The sequence below is a fragment of the Eretmochelys imbricata genome, chromosome 5, assembly GCF_965152235.1.
Source record: "Eretmochelys imbricata isolate rEreImb1 chromosome 5, rEreImb1.hap1, whole genome shotgun sequence".
NCBI classification, from domain to species: Eukaryota; Metazoa; Chordata; order Testudines; family Cheloniidae; genus Eretmochelys; species Eretmochelys imbricata.
Genome location: NC_135576.1, coordinates 68,180,175 through 68,206,016, shown reverse-complemented (window position 1 = coordinate 68,206,016; position 25,842 = coordinate 68,180,175). Strand labels below are relative to the sequence as shown.

Here is a 25,842-nt window from a genome sequence, read left to right as displayed (position 1 = left end):
CTGGGCACATCACAAGGGACAATGGCATGTGCAACCATGGGGCCCACCATCCACATGTTAATGGTCATTCTGGACATCATGGGGTGTCCCTCTCCCTGTTAGGACCTCTCCTCACCTGTCTGAGTTGACTTCCTTGAGGGTTCACCAAGATCATTGGCATCACAGATAGTGTACAGGCACCAAGCAACTGGAAGTTGCTCAGACAGCTCCTCCACCACAAGAGGCAGATCAGCCATTGCCTCAGCATCCTGGTGCAGCTTCTTCCTCATCACAAGATGAGGCTGTAGAGATTGTGAGCAATTCTTCACCACCAGAGGATAACAAAGCTCACCAAGAACAGCTTAAAGGGGTGGCCTTGTTTTAGACATTCAAGTGGCAGAGGTCTGCGAGAAATCCCACAAGATAATGGACATTTTAGCTTTTGCAGGACTCTCCAGAGTGGTGCTTCTGATTAACTAAGCAATTTTGGAACCAGTTAAAATCTTTGACAGACCCCTTCTTCCCACCTGCCTATGGCAAAATGGGCAGAGAGGAGATACTGTGTCCCTTCTAAGGGCTTCAAACACTTCTACTCTCACCCACCCACAGACCCTTCAGTGATGGCAGCAACTAATGAGTGGGAGAGGCAAGCATTGGTGCCAAGCATTGGTGCCAGTGAATAAGGAATCAAAGAGGCTGGCCTGTTTGGCCGTAAACTTTATTCAACAGGACGTCTACAGCTAAGAATTGCTAACCAGCAAGCTCCACTAAGTCACTATAACTTCACCTTGTGGAAAAACATAATGAAGTTTAAAGACAGGCTACTGGAGGACTCCGGGCAGGAGTTCATTCTCATGATAGAGGAGGGTAAGCTGGTGGCAAGAACAGCTCTTCAGGACAGTTTGGATGCGGCGGACTTAGCAGCTTGTTCCATGGCATCTGTTATCTCTGTGAGGAGGTGTTTGTGTCTGCAAACTTCTGGTCTCCCCCCTGAAGTACAGCAGACCATCCAGGGTTTGCCATTTGAGGGGCCGTCCCTCCTTTTGGAAAAGTCTTGGATCTATTTTAAATCTAAGAGAGTTAAACAAGTACCTGAAGAAAATTAAGTTCTGCCTGGTTATCCTGACTTTCATAATTCCTTCCCTGGAACAGGGCGACTGGGGTGCTGCTCTCAACTTTCAAGGACACTTACTTCCATATAGAGATGTGTCCAGAGCACCCCAAGTTCCTCAGGTTCATAGCAAATGGAACACATTACCAAGTCAAAGTACTTTCATTCGGCCTATCAGCATCCCCTCACATTTTCACAAAGTGCATGGTGCCAGTAGCAGTGTATCTGCGAAGATAGGGAATCCATGAGTTCCCCTATCTGGATGACTGGTTGGTGAGGAGCCGGTGATGCTGTCAAGTGCTGTCCAGCAGGGCCATCATTGAATCCACCTTCAGTGCCCTAGGTCTGTTACTCAGTCAAGACAAATCAATTGGAAAACCTGTACAAAGAGTTTATTGGAGCACTACTGAAGGCTATGCAAACCAGAGCATTTCTGCCTCAGTCAAGGTTCCAAACACTTCTAGATCTGGTTCTGAAAGCACATTCTATTACTACAATGCACATTTGCCTCAGACTTCTGGAGAACATGAGCACATGTACTTACGTGGTGTGACACGCGAGACTATGCCTCAGTCGGCTTCAAGGATGTCTAACGTCAGTGTATACCCCCTGTCGTCATCATCTAAACAGAGTGATTCATGTTCCAGGGGTAATTTTGTCCTCTCTGGACTGGTGGACGGATCCTTGGAATGTTTGTGTGGGTATCCCTTTCTTTCTCCGCAGCCAGAGCTCATTTTGGTCACAGATGCCTCATCCCTAGGTTGGGGGCATACATCAGAACTCTACAAACTCAAGGGCTGTGGTTCTTGCAGGATCTGACTCATAAACATCAGATAGCTATGTGCTATCTATTAAGAAGGAACTGAGGGAGGATGTGGGCAGCTCCGCCCTCTTGTACCAGCATGCAGTGATGTGTGGTGGTAGAGGGCATTCAAGCCACCCCAATGGGTACAGCTGAGGGGAAAAGTTCTCCGACATCTGAGCACAAGGCCTTCACACACCTATAATGGAATGGATATGTACAGCACAACTCCATAACAGCTATGGAAAGGTAAGTAACCTTTTTTGCCTTTCATTGTTATGGTGGTAACTCTTGTAGCATGTTGTATTTGCAGGTTTAAAATAGGAATTAGCCACAGAGAGAAAGAGAGCATATCTTTTTGCTGACCTAGATTTCTGACATGCATCCTTACGCTACTGGCTCTGAGTGCTAACACAAGTATTGTGTACAAGCTATCCTTTTCTGATTTGATATATGATTGATGTCTCATATCATTAATATAACAGTCTGTCTTAAAAAAAAGTAGAAGAATTGTAAAAATGCTGTAGTGTTACTTTCAAAGGAAATTATTTTCTGTAGCTCCATTCTCTTGATCACCTTTGTATAAACATATGAATCAAGAATGTGGATGTTGAGATAAGGTTATGAGAATTTGAATTCATGACCTTTTGGAGTAAAAAACTTAGTCGCATGGAGTATTTTAAAATTGTCAGCACTTACTGCTTTTTCCATTAAAAATAATTGTAAAGATGAATTTTGTAAAAAAGAATGTTCAGCTATAATTTTACAATTATTCAAAAGTTGGTAAATCTAAGATATGAACATTCCACCCAAATTTGAGTTTAGTCAGGTTAACTTCATGGTATGTGCAGTGGGAGACTTTGGGGAAAGAAGGGTTTTGGGATTATCCTGTGCTAGAGCTAATGAATTTTCACATCAGGAAGTCCAGACCCAAAATGTCAGAGTTTAGTGGGACAGGCTGGGAAAATAGGCACACTGATCAGAGGGAGAGAGGGTAAACAAAAAAGCTACAGCATTCATATCTGAATTCTCTTTAGTCTCAATTGAAATGTATGTTGCTTTATATAAATAATGTATTTATCTAAATGTATTTTCAAGGATTAGTTGAATGTTTAAACTGTATCAAAATGCAAACTTTCTTAATCTGAGACTTTTTCTGTTTTAGCTTCATTTACAACCTCTTGGGTTCAGTCAGAAATAAGAACAATGAAACCTATTTATCCAAAAAAAAAAATCTCTTCCTTTTCCTTCCTCCTTTTTCCTCCTTTTCACTGTCCATTCTATAAAAAGAAGAGATAGAAAGCATAATTAAAACATACATCGATTGAATACAGAGCTGTGTGAGCTGCTCAAGTCTATAAAAGTACTCAAAATCAGACCTGGTCTCACTTTAATCACACTCTGGTCAGAAACACATTTAAGCTTGTGTCTAAGGAAAGCACATGGTCAAGTGTTTTCTTGAATAATTATATTTTCCTGAAACTGGGCCCCTGCTTTCAGAGTCTTCAGGTCTAGAGATGAGTGAATAATGGGGTTTGTTGAGGGTTTTTTTTGTTTGTTTTGAGGATGAACCGAAAAATCAGGCTGCGGGGAACTTTCTGGTTCGATTTGAACTGAAAACAGCATTTTCCTAATTTTTTCATTGAATCAAAAAAAACCCAAAAGTTGTGTTTCAAATCAGCGTAAACATTTTGAGTTGACTCAAACTAATTTTTCTGAAGTTTTTGTTTTGATTCAGCCATTTCAGGTGCTTTTCCTGTTTTGTTTCTCTTGTTGTTTTTAATTGGCCAAATTTGAAATTGAATCGCTGTTTCAAATCAATTTTTAAAAGAAACTAAATGTTTCAACTCTTCAAAAAAAATTCCCAACCAAAACTATTTGTCAAATTCAACCTGAATTTGGTGAATATTTTTGGGACCTGAAAAATGCATTTTTCAGCACACACACAAAAAATTGTTGAAAACAATTCACCCACCTCTGCTCATTTCACACTCACAAAAGTTTGGTGAACATGGGCAGAGGTTGTTTGCACATCTGTTAAAAATAATGAACCTCCCTCCAACAGCCATCCTCCCTTCCTTCCCTTCACATAATCCTTTTCACTCCATTCTCAAAGAAGTCTCAGTTAAGAGGAGAAGGTTCCAGAGTCCATAGGGACTGACTCTGTGGGTGCTCCAGGGCTGGAGCACCCATGGGGAAAATTTAGTGGGTGCTCTGCACCCACCGGCAGCCAAGCTCCCCTCAACCTCCTCACCACCTCTTCCTCCTCCCTGCCCCCCGAGCACACTGCATCCCCACTCCTCTGCCTACCTCCCAGTATTTCCCGCCCAGCCGCCGCCAATCAGCTGTTTGGCAGCGTTAGCACGCTCTGGGAGTGGGGGAAGAGCAGGAACGTGGCGTGCTCAGCGGAGGAGGTGGGGAAGAGGCAGGGCCAGGGCAGGGATTTGGGGAAGGAGTTGGAATATTGGCAGAGCGGAGGGGGAATTGGGATGGGGACTTTGGGGAAGGGGTTGGAATGAGGATGGGGAAGTGGTGAATGGGGGTCGGGAAGTGGCGGGGCCTCATGGAACAGGTGGAGTGGGGGTGGGGCTGGGGGCAGAGGGGGGATCGAGCATCCACAGGAAAGAGGGGAAGTGGAGCCTATGCCAGAGTCCATGGGACCAGAGATTAAATGACTATGAGTCCTTGGAGGTTTAAGACCTCTGATCTCAAATCTCCTAGTGAACATACAGGGATTATTTCTTTCAGTCCCCTGTGAACCAAAGTTCAGCTTGTGAACCACATTGTGAAACAAGCACAGCCCTAATTGGGTACAAGTTTTAGAACCACATTTTTATCATAAAACAATCTGTGCACGACAACTATGCTTTGAATTTGTTGTGATGTGGAGAGCAGTGAAGAAAAGTATTTCAGCCAGCAATGAATAAAAAATTCCAGCTCAACTGTAAAGTTTTAAATAGCATCACACAGCCTCAGCTTTTATAGTTTTCCAGATTGAGGGGAGGATAAGCATGTTAGAAGAATTGCTCTGGTTTTTGAAGCTGACTCTACTTAATCTCCTAAACTTTAGTGTTTTGTTAGAGCCAATAGAAGAAAACAGTGTGTGAGTTGCCTTTGATGAATTGGGCTAAGATTATGTACTTAGAAATTGTTCAAAGCGTTACTTGACCTTGGGAATTAGAGCTAACCCTGAACCACCTGATCAATTTTACATATATTTATTTTGTGGATTAGTTAAAACTGCTTGTACAATCAACAGGGATCTAATAAGAGCAATAGGTTTATCCGGTCTTCAGTGGCTATAGACAATCAATTGCCTTGATGCTGAAAACAAGTTTTACCACATCAAACAGCAGCTAAACCACATATACTACATAATCTGTATTCCTGTAATTGATGGCTTATGTTTTCCTAGTTTCTTTCAAAAAGATTGTGCAACATTTGGGAAGGCAACTGAACTGCAAGGAATAAAAATCTCTGAGAAAGTTGCAGGACAGATGGAAAAACAGTGTTCAGGATTAATTAAAAAAAATGTATTGGGTAACCAAAGCTTTCTGAGAATTGAATTAATTCTGTAGAGCAAACATTGTGGTGCTAGGAGTACCATGGGGGGACCCTTTTACTTCTTTGCGGAGCCTTGGTGTGAAGAAAAGTAGCAGCCTGAGAAGGAGTGAACTAAGTAAGGAATCTTAGAAGCACCATCCCTGAATTTCACGTGTTGAAAGGCAATGTGAAATTGGCAGATATAAGATGACAAGCCCTTTCCCACAGCAACTGAATAGAGATGTTACAGAACAAAATAATTTCTTTCACTTTTTTTTCCAGCTTTGTGCAGAACTAATTTTTTCCAATGACTGCTCATTTAGGTTGAAAATGCCAGCATCCGGGTATCTGGGGCATCATTAAAGCAAATTCTTGGAGCGTGGAGAAAGATTTATTTGCATGTCTTTCTGATTGGAATCCATGTCTTTATATTGTATGAGTTTGCAGTCTGGGGGAGGTGAGAAGATTTGCCCTTTCTGACTAGGCTTCCCCACCCCCAGAGCAAAATCAGTACTAGGTAGGTACTGTGTGTTATGCTTTTCTAGGAATTTCCATGCATTCAAGAGAGACGTTCTTAAACACAAAGTTGCATAAGGAACATATATAAATAGATTTTAAATGGTTACCACTAAAATACCCTATGACTAAATCTCCTTGGAATTTCTTTGATATGCAATTGACATAAATTAGAATTACACAGGCGTCAAGCGTCCTCCCAGAAAAGATCAGAGAAGCTGCAGGGCTGGGTAAAGGCGTGCTGTGTTTGATTCCATTGATTATCTAACTGCCTTTGGGCAATGGGTCTCAGCCAGAGTGTTATTGATCCACACCATGAAAATAATCAAATTAATTCATTTCTCATCAAACTGCCAGTGCCATGACCTTCTTTTTCTTTTCCCCCTGTGCGCCTGCCTCCTAACATGCACAGCTCAGGAGCAAAATATTCACTGCTTTAAAATAAATGTCATTGTTTTCATGAGGCTCATGAGAAATGTCAATCTTAACATTATATCCTTGTAATGAGGAAGATTATTTAGGTTGGGTTTTTGTATTGTAGCATTTTAAACCCAATCTTCTAAACATCAGAGTTCATTATTTAGTCAAATCAATAAAAGAATAAGGCCCAAGGCCACTAAGATAATGCTGAAATCCCTTTAAAACTACCAGTAGTAGTTGTGCTGTACAGCTCTTGGTTTTTGCTGAGACAAAAAAAAATGTTTAATGTAATGTAAAAATATTCAGCAGACATACATTTCTCTAGAAAAATAATTACATTAAAGGAACTACTGTTCCCCTTAACAATCTGATACATATAACTCTAGATATATTAGTAGATATTGGAAATAGGAATTTCTTCAGGTTTTTAGTTGTAGTGGTGAGGAAGGGGAGGGGGCATTTCTGATAAACTTGGCTTTTATTGCCAGTGGGTAAAGATTTTTAAAAGCACCTACATGACTTACGTACCAAAATTTTCAAAAGTGACATAGCAATTAGACACCTAAATCCCATTGATTTTCAATGAGAGATAAGCTCCTAATGGCCATATTTTTAAAGATATTTAGGCACCTAAGTCCCACAGAAGTTGGTCACCTAAATACCTTTAAGTGTCTAAGTAGCTACTGAAAATGTAATTTAGGCTCCTAAGTCATTCCCCACATCTCTTTTAATTGTTTAACAGGGTAAGAGTTCAGACACTAATAAACTAAAGACAGAAATAAGATGGAATTCTCCCAGGTGTAAAGGAGTCCACACAAGGCCAACTTCAGCTTCCCATAGCCCTTCTGTGGGCAGAGTGGCCACGTGAGGGCAGAGGGATCTGCACCTCCTGCATGCCATTAAGAAGAGCTCTGTGCCAGCCCCAGATAGACCAGCAGAGAGGGAACAGGGAGGCCAACAGGTAGATTTTAGGGGCAACATTTATGAGCTTCCAATGATTCAACCCCCCCCCACACACACACATAGGAGGCAGAATTGAGCTATGGTCACAATTCCAGACCAGAGGCAGAAATAGTGCTCATGGATGGGCTGCATTGCAGCCCCCTGGCATACCTATGGTATCTAGTGGTGAATTCCATTCCCTCCAGGTCTGTGGAGTTCCCTACAAGAATACTGCATACAACATGTTGTTTTTGTGTCACCTCGCCCTGGGTCTTCCCAGAAAAAGGTTTCTTTTATTTATCATTACATGTTTGTGTATCTTTTACTTACATCTTTCAACATGTTACTTTTGTTCTGTCAGCAGTAACATATTAAGCAGATTAGCAATTCTATATAAAATAATTGGGAAAACTACAATTATGCCAGCAAGGACTTAGACTAAGTGTTACCTCATCTGCTCATTTACTATACAAAATTATTAAAATACAAATTATTAAAAATATAGCTATCAAAACTCTTCATCTTACCATTAACAATTCTTCATTGTATATTTCAATATTATAAGTCAGTGCATGTTATTTTGTGCTACCCTCAATCTATTAGAAAGGAGTGGGGGGAATACGATGTTTCCTTAATGTCAGCATTTCTTATCTTCTTTAAACAAGGGTTTTTCATTCAAAGTCCAGTTTTGTTTGTGAATCATTACAAAGAAACTTCATTAGAAATTTTCCTGTGAATGCATTTTGAGGGTTTCTCAATTTTAGGTCCTTAATATTTAGTTGTTTTTAATGCTACGCCAACAGCTCTATGCTTTTTTGTCATTTCAGTCACATGATCCCAAATATATTTTCTGGGAAATTATAACAGATAGGATTTCAAACACCAACACTCACTGTTTAGGATTTGAGCTGGACATTTTAACCTTTAGTTTGGATATCCTTATTTGAAATTTCCGGCAGCGTGTCAGGGTGACTGCAAAGACCCAAGTCTTCAGCTTTCTAGTTTACTTTTTGTAAACACGATTATTTAAACTTGTACCCCTAAATTGTCATCTAGACTGATACAGGAGGTTCCCTACAAAGTAGATATTCCAGTTCATTTTTAAAAAATCCAACATGATTCAAACTGAGGGAAATGTGACAAACTGGGTCGCATTAAATTAACTCATTTATTGCTGGAACTCATGTTTTAATGATTTTATTTGGTTTCTATAGTGTCCTTTATAACATCCCAATCAGTTTTTGGCTTATGGCAATCTGAACCCTTATCTTTCCTAAAAAAATCTCTTGCATGATGCCTAGGAAATATTGAATGAAAACGTCATTAATTTTCCTGACTGACGGTTTGGTTAGTTGGACTATCTGTCATAATAATCTTCAGTTAGAGGTTGTGAGTTTCCTATCACAGATTCTCACAACTCTGGATTCTTTGTGTAATCTTATGGTGTTATTTGAAATGGCTATCAGAAATACTAGTGTTAAAATGCAGCAAACATTTCTTGAAAACATACATAAAATGGCATTGAAAAACCCAGCCCCCAGGAATAGTGACAGAACTCAGCACCTCCAGTCTGACGCTGAAGTGAAGTTAATTTGACAGAGTTGGCTGTGAAGGAGTACACCAATTTCTTTCATTAAATTCACCATAGTCTTGGCTCTTCCAAGCTTTCTGTTTTTAAGAAATTTAAGTTGATCTTCAACAGGAATATTTCTGAAACCATATAACTTATCCCAGAGGCTTTCTTAGATCATCTGCAAAATATATTTTCCATCAATACTTTTATTGAGATTTTAGGACATATAAAGTGCCAATCAATACAACTGACAAAAGACCAACCCTTTTATGAAACTACAAGAGAAAAAAAAGGTCAAACTGATCCCTAAAATTGAAAAAGTCTGTTAAGAGTGTTTTTTCAATATGGTTAGGTGATGTCACATTTCAACTGCAAATCCTTAGTGTGATGAGGATGCACTACCTGTGTTTTTTTCATGAAGAATGTGATTTGTAAAGAAACACCAACTTATGAACAAGGTTGATGCCTCAGTGTATAAAGAATTTCCTGCTTTTGTATATATTAATAAGCATGGTCTGTGCAACATTTTTCAACCTTTTGTGCAAGGTCTGTTGCTACTTACACAGATTGCTTGAAAATGAACTGAGTGGAAGGGTGATAGGATCTCAGGTGCTGGATCTTTATCCGGGCCAAACCATTATTAGTCAACAATGCAACTACAAGAATATAGGGCCATGTCTTGATTTAATATAATTAGCATAGCCATTGGCCTTACCATTTTAAAAAGCTAATAGAAGCTAACTTGAAATAGAGCAAAATGCCTGACAAATTACTTCCACTTTAAAAAAAATCATTTTGAGAATTAAATTATGGTTTGATCTTGAGAACTGCAAAATCTGTTTTTCTCCCATTTAAAAAAAAGGTCTGTAGCACTTATTCTCTCCCTAAATCACTGTAATTTGTTCAAATGACATTGCTGCATATTTAAGAAGATTCTCTGTATTTTTGAAGTAACGTGAAATGTAGGAGCTTCCATTGATATATCTGTTTATGAATAATGAGAGAGAGAAGGTGGGTGAGGTATATGAATAATGAAGATATCGGATGCATAAGACCACTGAACCCTATTAGAATGAAATTACAGCAATCCTCCCTCCCCTGATAAAGACCCCACTGTCTTTTAAAGTATTCATTTTGCCCTTTGATTTTCAATATGAGCATTTTAAAAAACGGAACAATAAATGATTCTTTTTTTAGCTAACTGGAATAGCTTACCCATTAAGTGCATGACTGAAAGTGTCTGCTAAAATGCAGGGGAAGAGAATTCAAGTTAACTGTATGCTATTGTATCTTTAGTTTAACTATTTCATTTCCAAAATGTGTGCAAGTTGTAGGCAGCAAAGTTCGACAATGGGATACATTGAGGACTCAGTCCTTTAAAGACTTACTACAGGGCATACACAAGTCAATAGGTCTACTCATGTACCAAAGGCCTGATCCAGTTCTTAGTATAGTCATCGAAAGGATTATTCATGTCAATGTGATCAAATCTAAAGCCCATTGGTAAGTATTTGCAGGGTCAGGCCATTGTTGAGGGGAAAAGCAATGTGAACTAACCAATATTATGTATGGAACACAAAAAGTGAGGGAATACTTTCTAGAAGTATTGTCGGAGTAACTTTTTAATGATGTCTGTTAACTGTGAAGTTTTTTAACTGATTTTTGCACTTACTTTTAAATGTCTCCCAGTTTATTAAACATTACAGTAATATGCTCACGGAACGGAGGAGATAGCTTTGATAATCCATAGTTTTCCACAAAGCAAAACAGCCATCACTATCTTATCAGTATGAACATTTCAAGAAGTTGAAAGAAGGTCCATTGTTTATAAATAAATACCATCGTTTCACTGGGCAGTCATCACTTACAAAATATTTTTCTAAATAAGGACAAAACAGCCTACGGAGTTTGCGGGGTTTATTCATTTGAAATAATTGTGAATAATTTTGTATACTATTTTTGAGGTTTGTACTCTCAAGTGCTGTACAATTTGTGTCTAGAAGCAATTAGTTACTTTGTTTGAAACATACAAAAACAAACAACCAAAAACACTTTGGAAAGGCTTCTCTTACAAAATAACAAAAGTAAAAGGCTCCTAATGATCCTGGAGACTTGAGAATGAAACATCTTTGTCATTTATGGGAATGTAATACTTGATATTGCAGGAGATGTAAGAGATAATGGTTAGCATGGCCAGCTTTGGGATGTGGGCTCTTCAAGAACTAAGTACGCTACAGAAACCTGAAATTGATTATTTTGTTAATTTGCAATAAGCTTTGTCCTCTCCAAGAGACCACAGTGATTGTTTGAGGCAATAGCATTCAAATGTATGAGCAACTTCTCAACAAAGCCTTTGTCCCTGCCGGGTTGTGCATCTCTGTGTGAGCTGAAAGAAATAGAAAAAGGGGACACATATTCCACAAGTAGATTTGCCACAACTTCTCAATTGGAGTTTCATGATGTCAGTTCTTTTCTGAAACCTCAAAAGGTGCTTGAGCTAATTATGGAGTTTGTGTATTTCATTTGTTTAATTTTGGCGCACAAAAATATCAGACATATTTATACTTCTACATAGTTTCTACCCCTCCTCCTTTTCCTATCCCACGCATAACTGGGAAATAAATTGCTATGGTCTTTGCAGTACAAAATTAAGTGGTTTGAATGTCATGATAATCATATTACATCAATATTTTGGAGGAGACAGGACTTGTCAATTGCATTAATCATCAATCCACAAACATAATGATTTTGTAAAAGAACTACATCAGTTAAGCCAAAATGCGTTCTTTGTCTAAACCAAAAGGGAATTTATTCAGACTGTAAAATGTTGTACTAATATAGTTAGTGCTGTTATTTTATTATTAAAGTAGTCCTAAGCAAGGGTTCTGCTTCTGGGAATTAGGGCAGTCTTTTAAACTCTGTGGAACATATCTGCCTTAACTGATCAAATGCATAGCACTTCACACAAAACGATTCCAGAAATCTTTCATTTTGTTGTGGCTATAGGCAACAGTTATAATTGAGCCACTTGAGAATGTTACTCATTCGACTGTTAGCTGGGGGGAAAAAATCAAACATTTGTTGTTAAGTATACTTTTAAAAAACTTTGAATTGAGGAAACAGTAAACTAAAGCTGGAGAAAGGAGAAGAAGAGTGAATAAATTTGACTACTCTATAATTCCCTTCCCTCTAAATTTTGGATTTCACCTTTAAAACATGGGAGAGATTGTGTGTTTGTGAAATATGTCTAACAAAATCTAGTCCATGACTCAATAACCAAAGTTCTTTCTGTACTGTGGACTCATGGCATATTTCTCCCCACAATATAAAGACAAACTTCCCTCTGCATTCACAACATGGAAAAATGGGCTTCCATATTATACCATCAAGCATGCAGAGAGAAAGCTGCATGTACCATTTCCATGGAAAGTCCACTCCCCTGAGCGACACACTTATACTGACCCAACTCCCAGTGTAGACAGTGCTATGTTGACAGAAGAGCTTCTCCCATCAACATAGCTACCACCTCTCCCATCAGCGTAGGTAGCATCTTCACTGAGTGCTAGCGTGACTGCTCTACTGGTTAAGCTGCGCTTTGGATTTTGTGGATTTTCCACACCCCTGGGCAATGTAGTTAAACCAACATAAGTTGGTAGTGTAGACCAAGCCTGGTGTAACTTAGAGAGCCCTTGGGCCTGTCTAAGTTTCAGTAGCCTCCCAAGGCTGCCCTGTGAGCCACAGCATGGACCAGAATCTCTTCAGGGTTGTGTGCTGCAGCCCTGCCCCTGACATACTCCTTACACCAGGGCTTTTTGAATGTGTCCTCTGAAGGCAGCCTTTATGGCTTTTTATTACAGTACACTAGAGGAATCCTCTTGCATTCTGGAACTGGAGCTTATAGGACCCCTTTACACCACTTCTGCCCTTTTACTCAGCATAAAGGGTCCAGAGCAAAGGCAAGTTATCGTCCCTGGAGACTTAGTTTAATTTTATAATGACTCCTAAATTATACTGAAACATAGTACTTCTATAGATACAGAGATTTCAGCAATTACAGCTTTGACACCAGAAAGGTATAGATGGTCTGTCATTACCTCTGTCACTGTCCCCACTGCAGTCCGCTCTTGGCAAATGTTGCTATCCACTTCACTGAAAAACTTTTAGATTCAGCTGATTGTATTTCAGCTGCAGCACCTAATTTCACTGAAGAAGATTCTTGAGGCTAATGAGGGGCTTAAATAAAAAATTGATTCTCTTGGATCAAAATATGATGTATTTGACCAACTTTATCTTGAGGGCATAATGGAGGCAGTGAGGAAAAAAACCTAGAAACAATTCCCTGATATAGAAGTTACAGAATATAGTATTAAAACTCTCTCTGGAGTCCAATATAGAACACTGCCTGAAGCATTTTTTAAAAAACCTGTGAGTCTTTTGAGAATTACTGAAAATCTAACAATGTCAGGGGCTTTTGGATTTTCCTTGACACCTGAGTGGGGAGGGCCTGCCTGAATTTACTGTTAATTTCTTAAGTTCTTTGGAGCTTTTTAACCCTCATGTTCAGCTGTGAATGGCCTATCAATTCATTGATCTTGCTTTTAGGGACAAGGACTGTGTTTTTCTTATGTGCAGATAGCACCTATCACATTGTAGGTGCTATTGGAATACAAATAAATGATAATGTATTAGATAATGTAATTGATTTATCTTAGCTAATAGCCTTTCTTTTGACATTTCAATTGATGGAGATTAATGAAAGTTGGTTGGAGAAAAAAATATAACATTTAACATGAAGATGTAAACATTCACATTTTTCCCTCGGTGTCCAATGTCATACAGGCTTGAAGGGGGAAATTGCTTTCTTTAAGTGCTGAACTTATTTTTGGAGGTTTCTGTTTTATTGCCAGGCAAATTACATCTTATCAAAGATACAGATGCTTAATTTTTTATGATTTTAATTATGAAAATGCTTGTTGGTATCTTAATTTAACATTAGAGGACCTGATGACAAGGACCAAATGATTGACATCTTTTTGATTTAAAGCTATTACCTCCTCTTGGAGAATGTACTATTTATCCCTTTGAGTAGGATACTGAACCTTTACAACTGCTAATGATTTAGTATCTGATTTGGTCTGAGTTTTTCTGGTGGTAAATAGCAAGATTTCCATTTGGTTTCAGAGGGAATAGTCTACGGCCTTATTTTTCAAATACAGTTTTTTTCTCATCCTAGAACTTACATAGGTTTTTATAATGGCTGAAAGTTTTTTTAATCTTTTTTTTTTACTATGATGTAAACTGGATTGATTTATCTTGTCTAATATAATTTTGTCATGTTTATGATTACTTTTATTAAAATGAATTTTTAAAGTGTTTAACAACTAAATATTTAACTAAGTCAAACAATTTCATCATGTATCATGAAACCTGGGGAAAAAATTCTCCTCTGGCATGAGAGTAAGCTTGCTAGTTTTCAAGCTCAAAGTGGTTTCTTTCTGGACTTTTAAAAGTTCCAAATATGAACATAAGAGAAACTCTAACTGCAATCTTACCGGTAGCAACTAAGGTTTATATCTAGAGTCTGAATAAGAAAATTAAGGTTTTCAAATGACCTTAAAACAAATCTCTAGAAATCCTCATGACAGCCCTGGAAACTAGTTGTGTCTGTAAGTTTTTGTCCACGTTCAGATTTTGATTGAGAGACAGGTGATTTACTTCTTGCTCTTTCTTCCATGGTGTTTTTGCCTGTCCCCTTCTTGTTCAGGTTTATCCTGTAGGCCAACTGCATGTAATGACCTATTTATGCTTGAGCTTGCCCCCTGGCTTTACTGTCTTACCTTCAAGAACTGTCTGTTCCTGCAGACTCTAGATTTGTATAACCTTCAATTTCACTCCCTCCCAAGTGGTCCTAGTTGGGTGTCCTCTTGATACTCACTGGACCACAGTCTGCCCATTTGGCAACCACAATTGCTAACAAACCTGTGTGTTTTTCCCCCCACTTATAAGATATTTCTATATTGTGGCACATAAAAGCCAGCAAGTATAACTGCCTATAAAGACACATATGGCATTAATGGCTTAAGCGTTAAGTGCTTTTTTATAGATTCATAGATTTTTAAGGCCAGAAGGGATAATTAGATCATCTATCTGACCTGTGTATCGTAAGCCATTATATTTCACCCAGTTACTTCTGTATTGAGCCCAGTAATTTGTGTTTAACAAAGCATGCCTCCCAGAAAAGCATGCAGTCTTGATAGAAAGACCTGAAAAGATCCACCACTTTGTGGTTACACATTCCCACTGTTAAAAACTGTGTGCCTTGTGTCTAGGTTGAATTTGTCTGTTCCCTATCATATGAAAATCTGTTTGCACTATTATACACATTGCTCCACTAAATCCTAACCACGACATCTAGTAAGAAACCCCAACTTGTTTGAGAGTGAGTGCAATAACATCCACACATTAGTGTTTAAAGATAGTTAAATGATAGTTAGATGAGTGTAAACTCTGCTTCCTGGGTTCCCAGCTAGGAAGGTCAAAATGGCTGACTCTCCTTTCTGAGCTTCTTCATTCTGTCTACATTAATGTAATGTAAAAATCATGAAATTTGGGGGGTTTAATCCAGTGATTCAGGTTTAGTATTCCAGAGAGGGAGGTGAGGGATGATAACATGATGAGTTCTGTACTCTATCTTTGCTCTCTGCAGAAAGCCTGAAAGGTATTGGCTGAAAGAAAACTGTTTGTTGACTGTTCTGAATAGGACAAAATGGTAACAAACACAGTTATGGAGACTCTACTTCCAAGAAGCATTTCTGCTGAATGTTGCTGTTAGTTTAAAAGTTTGTATTCACCAGTGAGTGTCAAATATTTTGGAGGTCTGATGCAACCTCTAATTTCATTTGGATTTATTAAAAGATGTTTCTTGTTTTTCAGCACCCACGGGTGTTACTTTAACATAGCTGTTTACCAAAAGAGTACAGAGCTTGCATTTTTCCTGTGTACATGGCGGAGAAGTTAAACCAGTTTTCTATCCAAGTCAGCCTCAGATAGATGAATCTTCCCATGAAGATTGAGTGTTTCTATTATCAAAGCAGAAGAACTGGAGATTAAAGTCTTCATTTATCCCTGACAGAAAGTGCAATCACTGTTCAATCTCTGCAATCCCTGCTAGAGTTCTTGGGTTTTTTGAGAGGGAAAAAAGCTTTATTAGATGTTGTAGCTTTAAATATTCCAAGAAAACTCTCAATGACGAAAACAAACATTATTTTTCATTTTTTTCCTTGAATGTTGGACACTAGAAAAGTGGAGGATTGTATTACCGGTACATCCTGTCAGTGTAGGCTGCTCAGTATTTAAATGAAATATTCATGCATTGTAAAATGCCTGAGTGTTCAATAAAGATTTCAAAGAAAGGTACCTAAAAGTTGTGGTTCTTAGGTTAATCTTTTATTTATCTAAAGGATGAAGGAAGCTGTCTACTTCTGTGATATGAACTGCAATCAGCTTAAAAATAATTGACAAATTAATCCCCTCACAGCATTGCAATTGTAAAGGTGTTAGGTTTAATTAGGCCTGTCTGATTGCCTTGTCTAATCAAGAATAAAGGTGGTACCTTTGATGGTTAAGGTCTAGCGGGGACATCCCTGATCTGCCAGTCTTGTACGTTTTAATTATTGATTCCTACCATTTCAGCCCGTCTCACCAAGGACCTGAGTTCTGTGTTAGCTTTACAATGAAAGGCTAAAAACAATAGCTGCCACCAAAGATATATGTAGAGCTGTGTGGGCTTTTAAGTATTTTTGAGGACTCTTTAATCTTTGGAAGTGCTGACCCATATTACCATATGATGTTCATATCCAATACAATTTGTTCTTATTGTTTTCTCCTTACGTAATCATATGATTTTATGTTCTTCATTAACAGATTTCCATACTCTTATTCACGTTGATTAGTACGATTTCAAAGGTGCTAGTTGTGGAGTTATTACTTGCTGTAAGTAAGGGTATCAGAATCATGCCCAAAGTTGTTTTTTTTTTTTCACTTATATTCAGTACTCTTAAAGCCAATTTCTCATTTTTCTGTCACCAGGAAAATCTTACACTTGGTAAGCTTCTGTCTGGCTGGTAGAGTTTGAATGGATACTGCTCTGTGAAAAGACTCCTAATAAAGGTGTTTGTCACTCTGACCAGTGCAGTCGTGAACAAGATACTCTAGTCTTTGAATGTTTACAATTTTGGCTCCCCTGAGTGTCCAGGGTAGTGGCACATGGGATCTTAAAAGGTTTTAATCTGTTTGGTAAATATTATCAAATGGTTTAAAACGAATGCTTATTTCAAAATAAAGATTATGCGTTTGACTTTCCTTATCATTTTCCACCACAAACAATGGTATTAACTTATGACTTGCATTTTTTGTCATGATGGAGCCGTGATTTTTCTCATTTTTGTCATAAAAAACAACCGCACTTAATTACATTCAGATAACCCAAATTATAAACCAAGGGTCCAATGCTGCAAGCTCTTCCAGCATAAAAAAGACTTGCAGGATGAGTCATGCAGCTTCATATTCAGAAATCCAAACCCTGATATGTCTTGTTCTCCATATTGGGTTGCATGTTTTATTTACTTAGTGTGAGTTATAGAATCTTTTCTTTGGTTGTAGGTGAATGAAGCAACAGTGGAACAGCTAGTGCAGCAATATCCATACATAACCTTCAGTACTGTACTGCAAGATTGCAAGAGGACCTTGGAACGGGCTTATCAAATGGGCTGGACACCCAGTATGTCTTCTGCTTCATAACGACCTATGTGATACTACAATTCGACTAATGCATTCAGCAGGTCTAATGGGGACTGCAGATTTTGGTTGTACAATGTTGCAGGAATATTTTAAACCTTTTCATGTTTTTAAATGTCATTTTGCTTTCTGTGAAATATTATGTTCAAGAGTCCATCGTTCTAAAAGAGGTTTTTATTTTATTTTTAAGTTTTAAATTAATGTTTTTTAAAGCAGTGAACATTTTATGTCTGGTGGTACCTCCTGGAATTTTGGAACAGAAACTAGACTCTCTAATTGTAGTTAGACTCATGTAACTGTTCTGAATGTTAATTGTCATCCTAAAAATCTGCAAATCCCCAAAGACATTGAAGAGGGCTCACAACCTTTCATGTTGCAATATAATTGTGAGTTTACACAAGTTACAGTAAAATGGAGTTGACTATACACTGACTTTGATGTACTGTAAAACTATGTACGAATGTTGAAAACAAATCTTAAGAAATGCATTGTATCCTTTTTGTACGCATAAACACAATGTAAAAGCCTTTGGCAGATTTCCTGAAGTGGATTCCTTCTAGTTCTGTGGATGGCTTGAGTTATATTAGATGTTAAGCCTGTTTTCTTTTGTTCTATTCCCTTTGCCTCAGTCATGCGTGTTTCCTTTGGTTTGTAAGTGATACCTCAATGCTAGTACCAGTGTAACTGATCAGTATAGGCCTCTGCTGAAACTGGGAGCTAATCTTAATCCATATTATTTCTTAATCCATATATTACTGACACCACCCATGTATTTTAGGATGCACAGTAATATAAGAATCCACAAATAATTGTGATTTTCTTCTAAACATTTTGCTAATTACAAAAATCATTATTTTGAAATTCATTTTTGAATGGAAACCTTAACAAATGATGGTAACTATTGAATGGTTATTCACGTAGACAATCTTACTTGTTTTATGTTGTAGAACAGCAGACGTAATTTTTCCTTAAATAGTCATGTAGGAGATGTTGTATAGATTTCTCAATTTTTGCACCTTGCCATTTTTGTAATAGGTGAGCTAACAGCGCTTTAATTTACCACAGATAACCAATTCCCACCTTGTGAGGTCAAATGCTGCATAGAAGACACCCGCTGTGGGAAATAAGTTATAAGGCCATGTTTATATAGCTTAAAATAATGTTGTTGTTTTTTCTTTGTTTTTTTTAATTAAACTTTCTGAATGAACCAGTTTTCTTTCACAACGCTGTCATGTTACCGAATTCTGAAATTTCAAGTAAAAAGGAAAGTTCAATTAATAAAAGCCACACCGCTGATTTTCACCGATGTAGTGTGTGGTTGCTAATGTGGGTTCCACTCCTGCAAAGCAAGAGCGTGGCATAGGTGACTTCAGTGGGACTCCATGTGGGCATAAGGGTCCAACCACATGCATCACTTTGCAAGATCAGGGCCTTACTCCAGAAGAGAATAATTGCTCTGGAAGAAAAATTATTCTGGCATCCTCTAAATCGTGTATTTTAAGCCTTGTACTCTCTGCTTTTCATATTTGTTCCCAAGCTCTTGAAGACTACTTTGGTTGGCAATTGTGTACTCTGTTTTTTAATCCAAAACTGATTTATAAGATAATATATGCAGAAAATAGTTGAAGTGAATACATAAAAAGTTTAATTTTCTATATGTGTTGCAAGAGTTAAATTTGACAAGTGTTGATAAGCAGCCATTGAACATACAGATGTTGCAGCTTTGGTTTGAAGTTGCATTAACCTTTAGACTGTTGCAATTTGGTGAAAGGATGATTCTTTGAGGTGTATAACACTGCGTATTTGCTTTTTAAAGGTTATACTCTTTTAATCCAAAATATCAAATGCTCAAATTTCAGCTGACAAATTGCCATTATTGTCCAAGTGTTTTGCTAATCCAGAAGAACTGATGCAGCATAACCTGGAGAACAGTTTTCATATGTCCGTGCAATTCTGCCAAAACTGTATTCCAGTCCCATAGCATTAATTCTTGACAATTACAGAAAGCATCAACTCAAAGTCCAGTGACAGTTGTTAAATGTTTTCTTATTAGACACTTCAAAATGAAGCTGAAAACATTTATCTGGAAAAAATATTAAGTAGAGTTTTGCTTGGAATGTCATAAATACATGTGAACACATATTATGCTGGACTTTTTATTGACTCCAAAATGGCAACAGTATTTTCAGAATAAAGACAGTGAATAATATTGCAGATATAATGGAGAACTCAAGTCATTTCTCTTTAATGTCTTTTTATGAGTGCAACAAGACAATTCACACAATTTGTAAGTTTCTATTTTTCCGTGAAAGTTTTGACTTTGAGATTGGTTGCAATAAAAGAGAGAAGCAAAACTGTGTGTCTTTTGTTTGGTTATGTAGATTACTAACTCTGTTTAAGTTTTTGTATGTAATATTGGCCTATTACATCACCACTTTTTTTTTTATCTTCTGTTAGGTCAACTCCCTGCCAATGCAGGATTTTTCCCCTGTTGTACATTTGCTAATGCATTTTCCAGTCTAGTTTTAAATGTCCCAAGCAATGAGTCTTTCACCCTTGGAAGATTATTCCATCATCTACTCGATTGTACTATCAAAATATCCAGGTTATATTTTATCTGTCTTATTTCATTAACCATTATACCCACATGTAGCTGCTTAAATAATTCCTCTTCATCCTTGGTATTTACAACTTTCAGATGTTTGCAGACTGTTATCCTATTATCATGTCCTAGTACTCATTGTGTAGCCAGGCTATACTCATTTAGCCCTTTTAATTCCCCCTCAATAAATCAGAATTACCTAGATACTACAATGATAGGTACATGATAGACAGATTAGAAAGACACGTGACCTCATTAATTTTGCTATTCTTTTCTAAACACCCTCTAGGAAAAAGCGTTCACTGCTTCTTTACCCCTCCCACTATTCTTTCCTCTGTTTTCAAAATGGAAAACAGCTTGCAGTGGAATCCAGACAACTTCCAAGCTGGATTGTCTTGGTTTCTTCAATCCCATTCTATATGCTCCATTATTTTATTTCTTCAAGGGAGTCTAGCAATTTATTGGTACCTGTCATTGTTAAGACACTTTATCCTCTCCCTCTCAGAACTCTTTCAAAATCCTCATTTACTGCTCACAATTTATGTAGTCCGAGACCTTTAATCTGCCTTTACTCCACTATCAACAATGACTCATAGCCCCAAGCTATTCACGCACAAACATATACATCGAGTTTATTTATCTCTATTTTGAAAGCAACTAGACTCCTATCAAGGATCAGGGCCCTACTGTGATTGACTCTGAAAGTACATAATACAAATATAGACCCTCCCCCTGAAGAATTTACAGTCAATAGAGAGTTTTCAAACATAGAACCCTAGGCACACACAGAATCCTAGGGGACCAGACTTTATTTTCAATCACTTGCCACTCTAATTCCAGATTTTAATTCTTCTGTAATCTCCTTTGAATCACTCTCTTTGCAATGGTTGTATAACCATTTTTTTTCTCAGCACCACCACCCCCAAAATAAAAGAAAAAAGGAAAAGAAAGAAAAAGTGTGTGTGTGTGAGAGAGAGAGAGAGCGAGTGTGTGTCTGTACACGCACCTTTCTGCCTCCCCCACTTAGAGAAGTTCTGTGAACTTCCTGGGTTCAACAGCTAATGTGAATTCCCTAAGAAAAAGTAAACATGTTCTTTGAACATTCACAGAACCTTCACCCACAGGCATTCTATCCCCTCCATGATGCAGAATCTTTCTCTGCCTAGTCCAAGAAACTGCCATTCATGACAGCAGAACTGAAAGACAGCACATTCTGCTCCTGAAATCACAATATTGAGATAGATGCTTTGTTGATTGACTCAGAGATATTATTAAAGGTGTCTTATATATAATGACCTAGCTGATTTTTCTTTTTAAATGGCCATATAGAGTGGAATCCCTGCAAAATGGGGAAATTTACTTTGTGAGAACATAGGGTTTATAGAGAGGGAGCTGAATAGGTTCCTAGGTGAACTCGCTGATGTTCACCTAGATTCTCAAAGGTTCTGACCTATGTTGCTGACTTTAAAAAATATCACTCAGTGTCCTCTTTATACATTTTATTAGAGTTATTAAAAATAAAATCAAGACAAAATCATTACTAAACTACATAAATGCTGCCAAAATATACAATACAGTCATCAAATCAAAATCATATTAAGTTCAAGTGAACAAGTAAATAAGCATATTGGATTGCAATTAAGACCAATTTAGTGAAACAATTGGATTAATGCAGCAGATAATCAATCCTTACAAATTCTAGAAAGGAATCCAAGGAGATGGCTGTCAGTTTGGTTATACACCACAACTAAAGAATTTTGCCAATGGTGTGCAATCAAAACTTAGCTGGTTGTATATTTTAATATTGCAATCAAATTATTGTTTATCTCTTAAATCACAAACTCAAAGCTGATTAAAGATTCCTCCTTGGATTTTACTATCACAGGCATAGGTGCTGAAACTAGGGATGTTGGGGATGCTGTCACACCCTCTGGCTTGAAGTGGATTCCATTTTTTACAGGGCTAACAGTTTAGTTCAATTGCTCTCAGCACCCCCACTATACAAATTGTTCCAGCACCCCTAATTAACGTGATGGCTAACCTTATCTTCTCCCCAAATGCTGATACAGACGTTACTAAGATTCTTTGATCAACAGAAGCTTCACTTTACAATTTACCACTGATAGTTTTAAAGGCTTCTTAGGACACTTCTACAAAATAGGGACACTTTTAGCAAAGATTTTATAAGGGAGTGTCTTTCCGGTGCCTTCCATATGTGGACTTTACAGGTACTTGTACACACAGGCACGTACACAACCACACTTTCACACCCTGAAATGATTAACGCCTGGGATGTTGCCCAACTAATAAAAACAAAAGTCAAAACTAGAAAGATACTCACAATAACAGCGGGTTAAACTCTTCAGCACTGCAATCTTTGGGTTCACATGGAATACGAGGAGGAGTAGCAGTCAAGGAACCAGACGATGACATTGCAGACATAGTATTTCATTCAGGCTTTTCCAGGTGCAAGGAGACTGGTCAAAACTGGCATGGTCTGTCACTGATGATTTGACTGCGTAAATGATTGAACTCAGGGTTCTTTTGATGGCTTGTTGCCTGGAAAGGCACACAGACCGTCTTCCTTTACCTCAATCTTTATATTGACAGTTCTATCTTACTCCACTTTCAGAACCTCCCACCAATGCCTTTGGGCAAATCAAGTGTGATGTATGCTTTGGATGCCAACAACATGGTGGTCCAATCAAACTGGAATGGAGGAGTTATTAGGATACTATCGATTTGGAAGAGTCACACTAAAGCCATCAGTTCTTCTAAAAACATTCTTGTTGCGTACCATGTGCACTGTGAGTCCATAACACCAAAAAATATCAAAACTAAAAGAGGCACAAGATTACTTTTGAGAAAGATGACAGCGTCTCAGCCAAGTGACAACACTCTTGAACTTACCAACAAAAGATAAAGGGGGCTCAGCCTTTTCTGGTTGCAAAACTTTTGCAATAACTGGTTGCAAAAGATCCTAATAGGAAAAAACAAAACAGCAACCAATGATAATCATGCATCCATCAGCAATTGTTAAAAATAACTTTAGACCTCCTATGATAGGTCATAGATTTTCTTGCAAACAAGATAGTTGGGAAAATTCTCTTATTTCAAATGGGGTGAGAAGTGATACCGCTTGTCTGTTTGGAAATGTCCATCTTAACAGAAAGTTACTTTAAAGCTGACCAGGATAGCCCATTTAAAATTTATGCTAGGTCTGTATATGCTATTTTGCTCACATTCTTATCCATGTCTCCCACCCACTCCTCTGGCAGCATAGACCATGGGTTTTTTTGTTTAGTTTAGTGTTACTGGTGAATTTGGATCTGGGACTGTTGAGTCTGCTCTGCAATCCACAGACACACACTCACACACGAGATACTCCAGCGTTGAATATTCAATTTTCCATAGGTCAGCAACATTTAAAATATTCGATTGGGTGACATGCTTTAGCAAGCTGTTGCTGATAAACAGATGTGGATGTATGCATGTTGCTGAACCAGACAGGTTGGTTACAGAGTTGGGGGTTCTCTTTGCACCCCTCCCCTTTGGAGTTTTAGAGAGGGGTTGTTTGCTTTTTGTTTTTTAAGGATTAACAGAGAAGTGGAGCATTTATAAAAAAACTAAAGTGGAAACCTTTATGGTTGTTTTAAATAAAGATGTTGCCTTGGTGAATTCAGGTGGTTAATCCCAAAAATGATATTCCTCTGTAAGATTATACTAAATGTAAACATTTATATTTATTTTCTTTTTTACAATTTTACTGGTGACAAGAGTCTGCTGGTCTTCTAAATTATAACTGGAAAAACTCCTGTACTGAGTCATCTGTTGGGGAAAAAGTAACATAAACCATTAGATTAATATGAGGAGCTGAGTAAAAAGGGGCTATCTGTCGGAAGTGTTCAATTTTTTTTCCTCTTTCCTCTTTTGGTTTATGTAGGTTCATTCCCAGTTAATTTAACCTAAATTCAGCTAGATAATCAACGGGAAAAAAGGTTATTCCCTGGACTTCATGGGAGAGACGATTGCTTAAAAATGAGCTTAGGTTTGCCCAAAACTCAGCCCAGGTTCAGATGTCTACAGAAACTGAGGCCCTCTTTCAGGTCTGTAACAAAACTTGGATTGGTTGAAGTGTGCTTCTTTTTGAGTTTTGTTCAGAATGTTTTGCACAGTTCTGTATATGAAACTAAGTGGTGCTTCTGTTGGGCTTTAACTGTAAAAGCCTGACAAAATTAAGCTAACGACTTACTGGTAAATATTTGTTTAAGCCCCCAAATCCCTGTAATCTCTCCTGCCACGATTGTGCTCCAGGTACTATATCATCTTTTCTCTGCTTCTAGTCAGTGTCACACTGAGAAGTAGCATGGGGCTGATGACTGGGTGTGTGCAGAGCAAAATACTGAGCTTTACAGACAGGTATTTATTGATCAGTAAATTACACACACAATTTCTTTTCCTATTTTGTGACAAAAAATACAGAAAATATTTAATGCTGAACTAGTCCAGGGCAGAAGAAAACTAGTCTCATTTGGTATCTTTTAGAATTACGCTTGAGTTGAAGAAAATGATTTGTTTTGCTATGTGATGGTTTTGAACTAGGAACGTTATGTATTTCACTTTTTATGGGTTAAGCCCAAGAAAAGAGAAAATACTGTAGCACAACCAAGGATCAGGGTGCAAGGTAATGAGAACGCTTTTTAGAATTCCATTTCTGAGGTTGTTTATTCCGGAGCTGGTTAAGCCTGGGCCAGACTGATTGTTTCCTGTCCAATGTCTTCAATTAAAAAACAGACATCAGTAACCTCAAGGTAAGAAACAAGCATTTGCCAAACATTCAAACTTCAACCAAAAGCCTTAAGTGAGAGGATTCCTTGCTATTACATTGCTCTTTTCTTGCCTTCAATATTTCAGGAATTTAAACACATACAGTCCTGTTCTCTTCCACTGCCGCAGCTGTTCTTGATCAGTTGCCCCACCTCTATTGTTCATCAGTGCAGAAAAGAAAAAGTAAGGTGGGACAAAAGGGATGAAATACACCATGTAACAAAGCTTTAGGAAGTTTGCTTACATTCAGACCTTCTGCAACACTTTAAGCTGGAGAAGCCCAGGGTATCCTTTGCAACACAGCCTCTCCTCAGTGTCCTAGAATGCAGGCCAGGGCTTTAAAGAACAATCTGGTCCTGAAGTGGTAAAAGACTACTAGAAAATGCACTCACCTTAAACCCATTCAGAAAATTAGTACAGAATGCAGTTGCTCATTAATCAATGCTTCAGACTGCGTTTACCGTACCCCGTGTCCTGTGCATTGCACTGGGTGCCTATACCTTTTCGGATGGAGTTTCAGGTATTTTGTTTAACATGCAGTATGAAGCCCTAAATGATTTGAGATTTGCCTGCTTGAGACACTGTTCATCTCCCTGTGTTGTACTGCCATAACTGCAATCACTGAAGGTGTTATAGCTGTCAGCCGCCTAGTTTAAAATAGCGGGGGCTAGTGGCAGGGCATTTCCCATAGAGAATCCTCTGGGCCACCCTCTGTCTGAATTAGGCGATGA

General features: G+C 38.0%; 1 protein-coding gene across 2 annotated transcripts in view; it reads left to right on the top strand.

Annotated features, from left to right (window-relative positions):
• FBXL17 (F-box and leucine rich repeat protein 17) overlaps positions 1-20,027 on the top strand; it is a 490,032-nt gene extending 470,005 nt beyond the window's left edge. The window contains exon 9 of one of the 2 annotated variants that reach the window (XM_077817277.1): positions 17,548-20,027. In XM_077817277.1, the coding sequence (XP_077673403.1) occupies positions 17,548-17,685 (138 nt within the window). In that variant the 3' untranslated portion in view covers positions 17,686-20,027. Of the gene's footprint in view, positions 1-16,809; positions 17,516-17,547 lie in introns of those variants that run through there. The other variant, XM_077817276.1, reaches the window with a different exon arrangement.
• Positions 20,028-25,842: the final 5,815 nt, after the last annotated feature.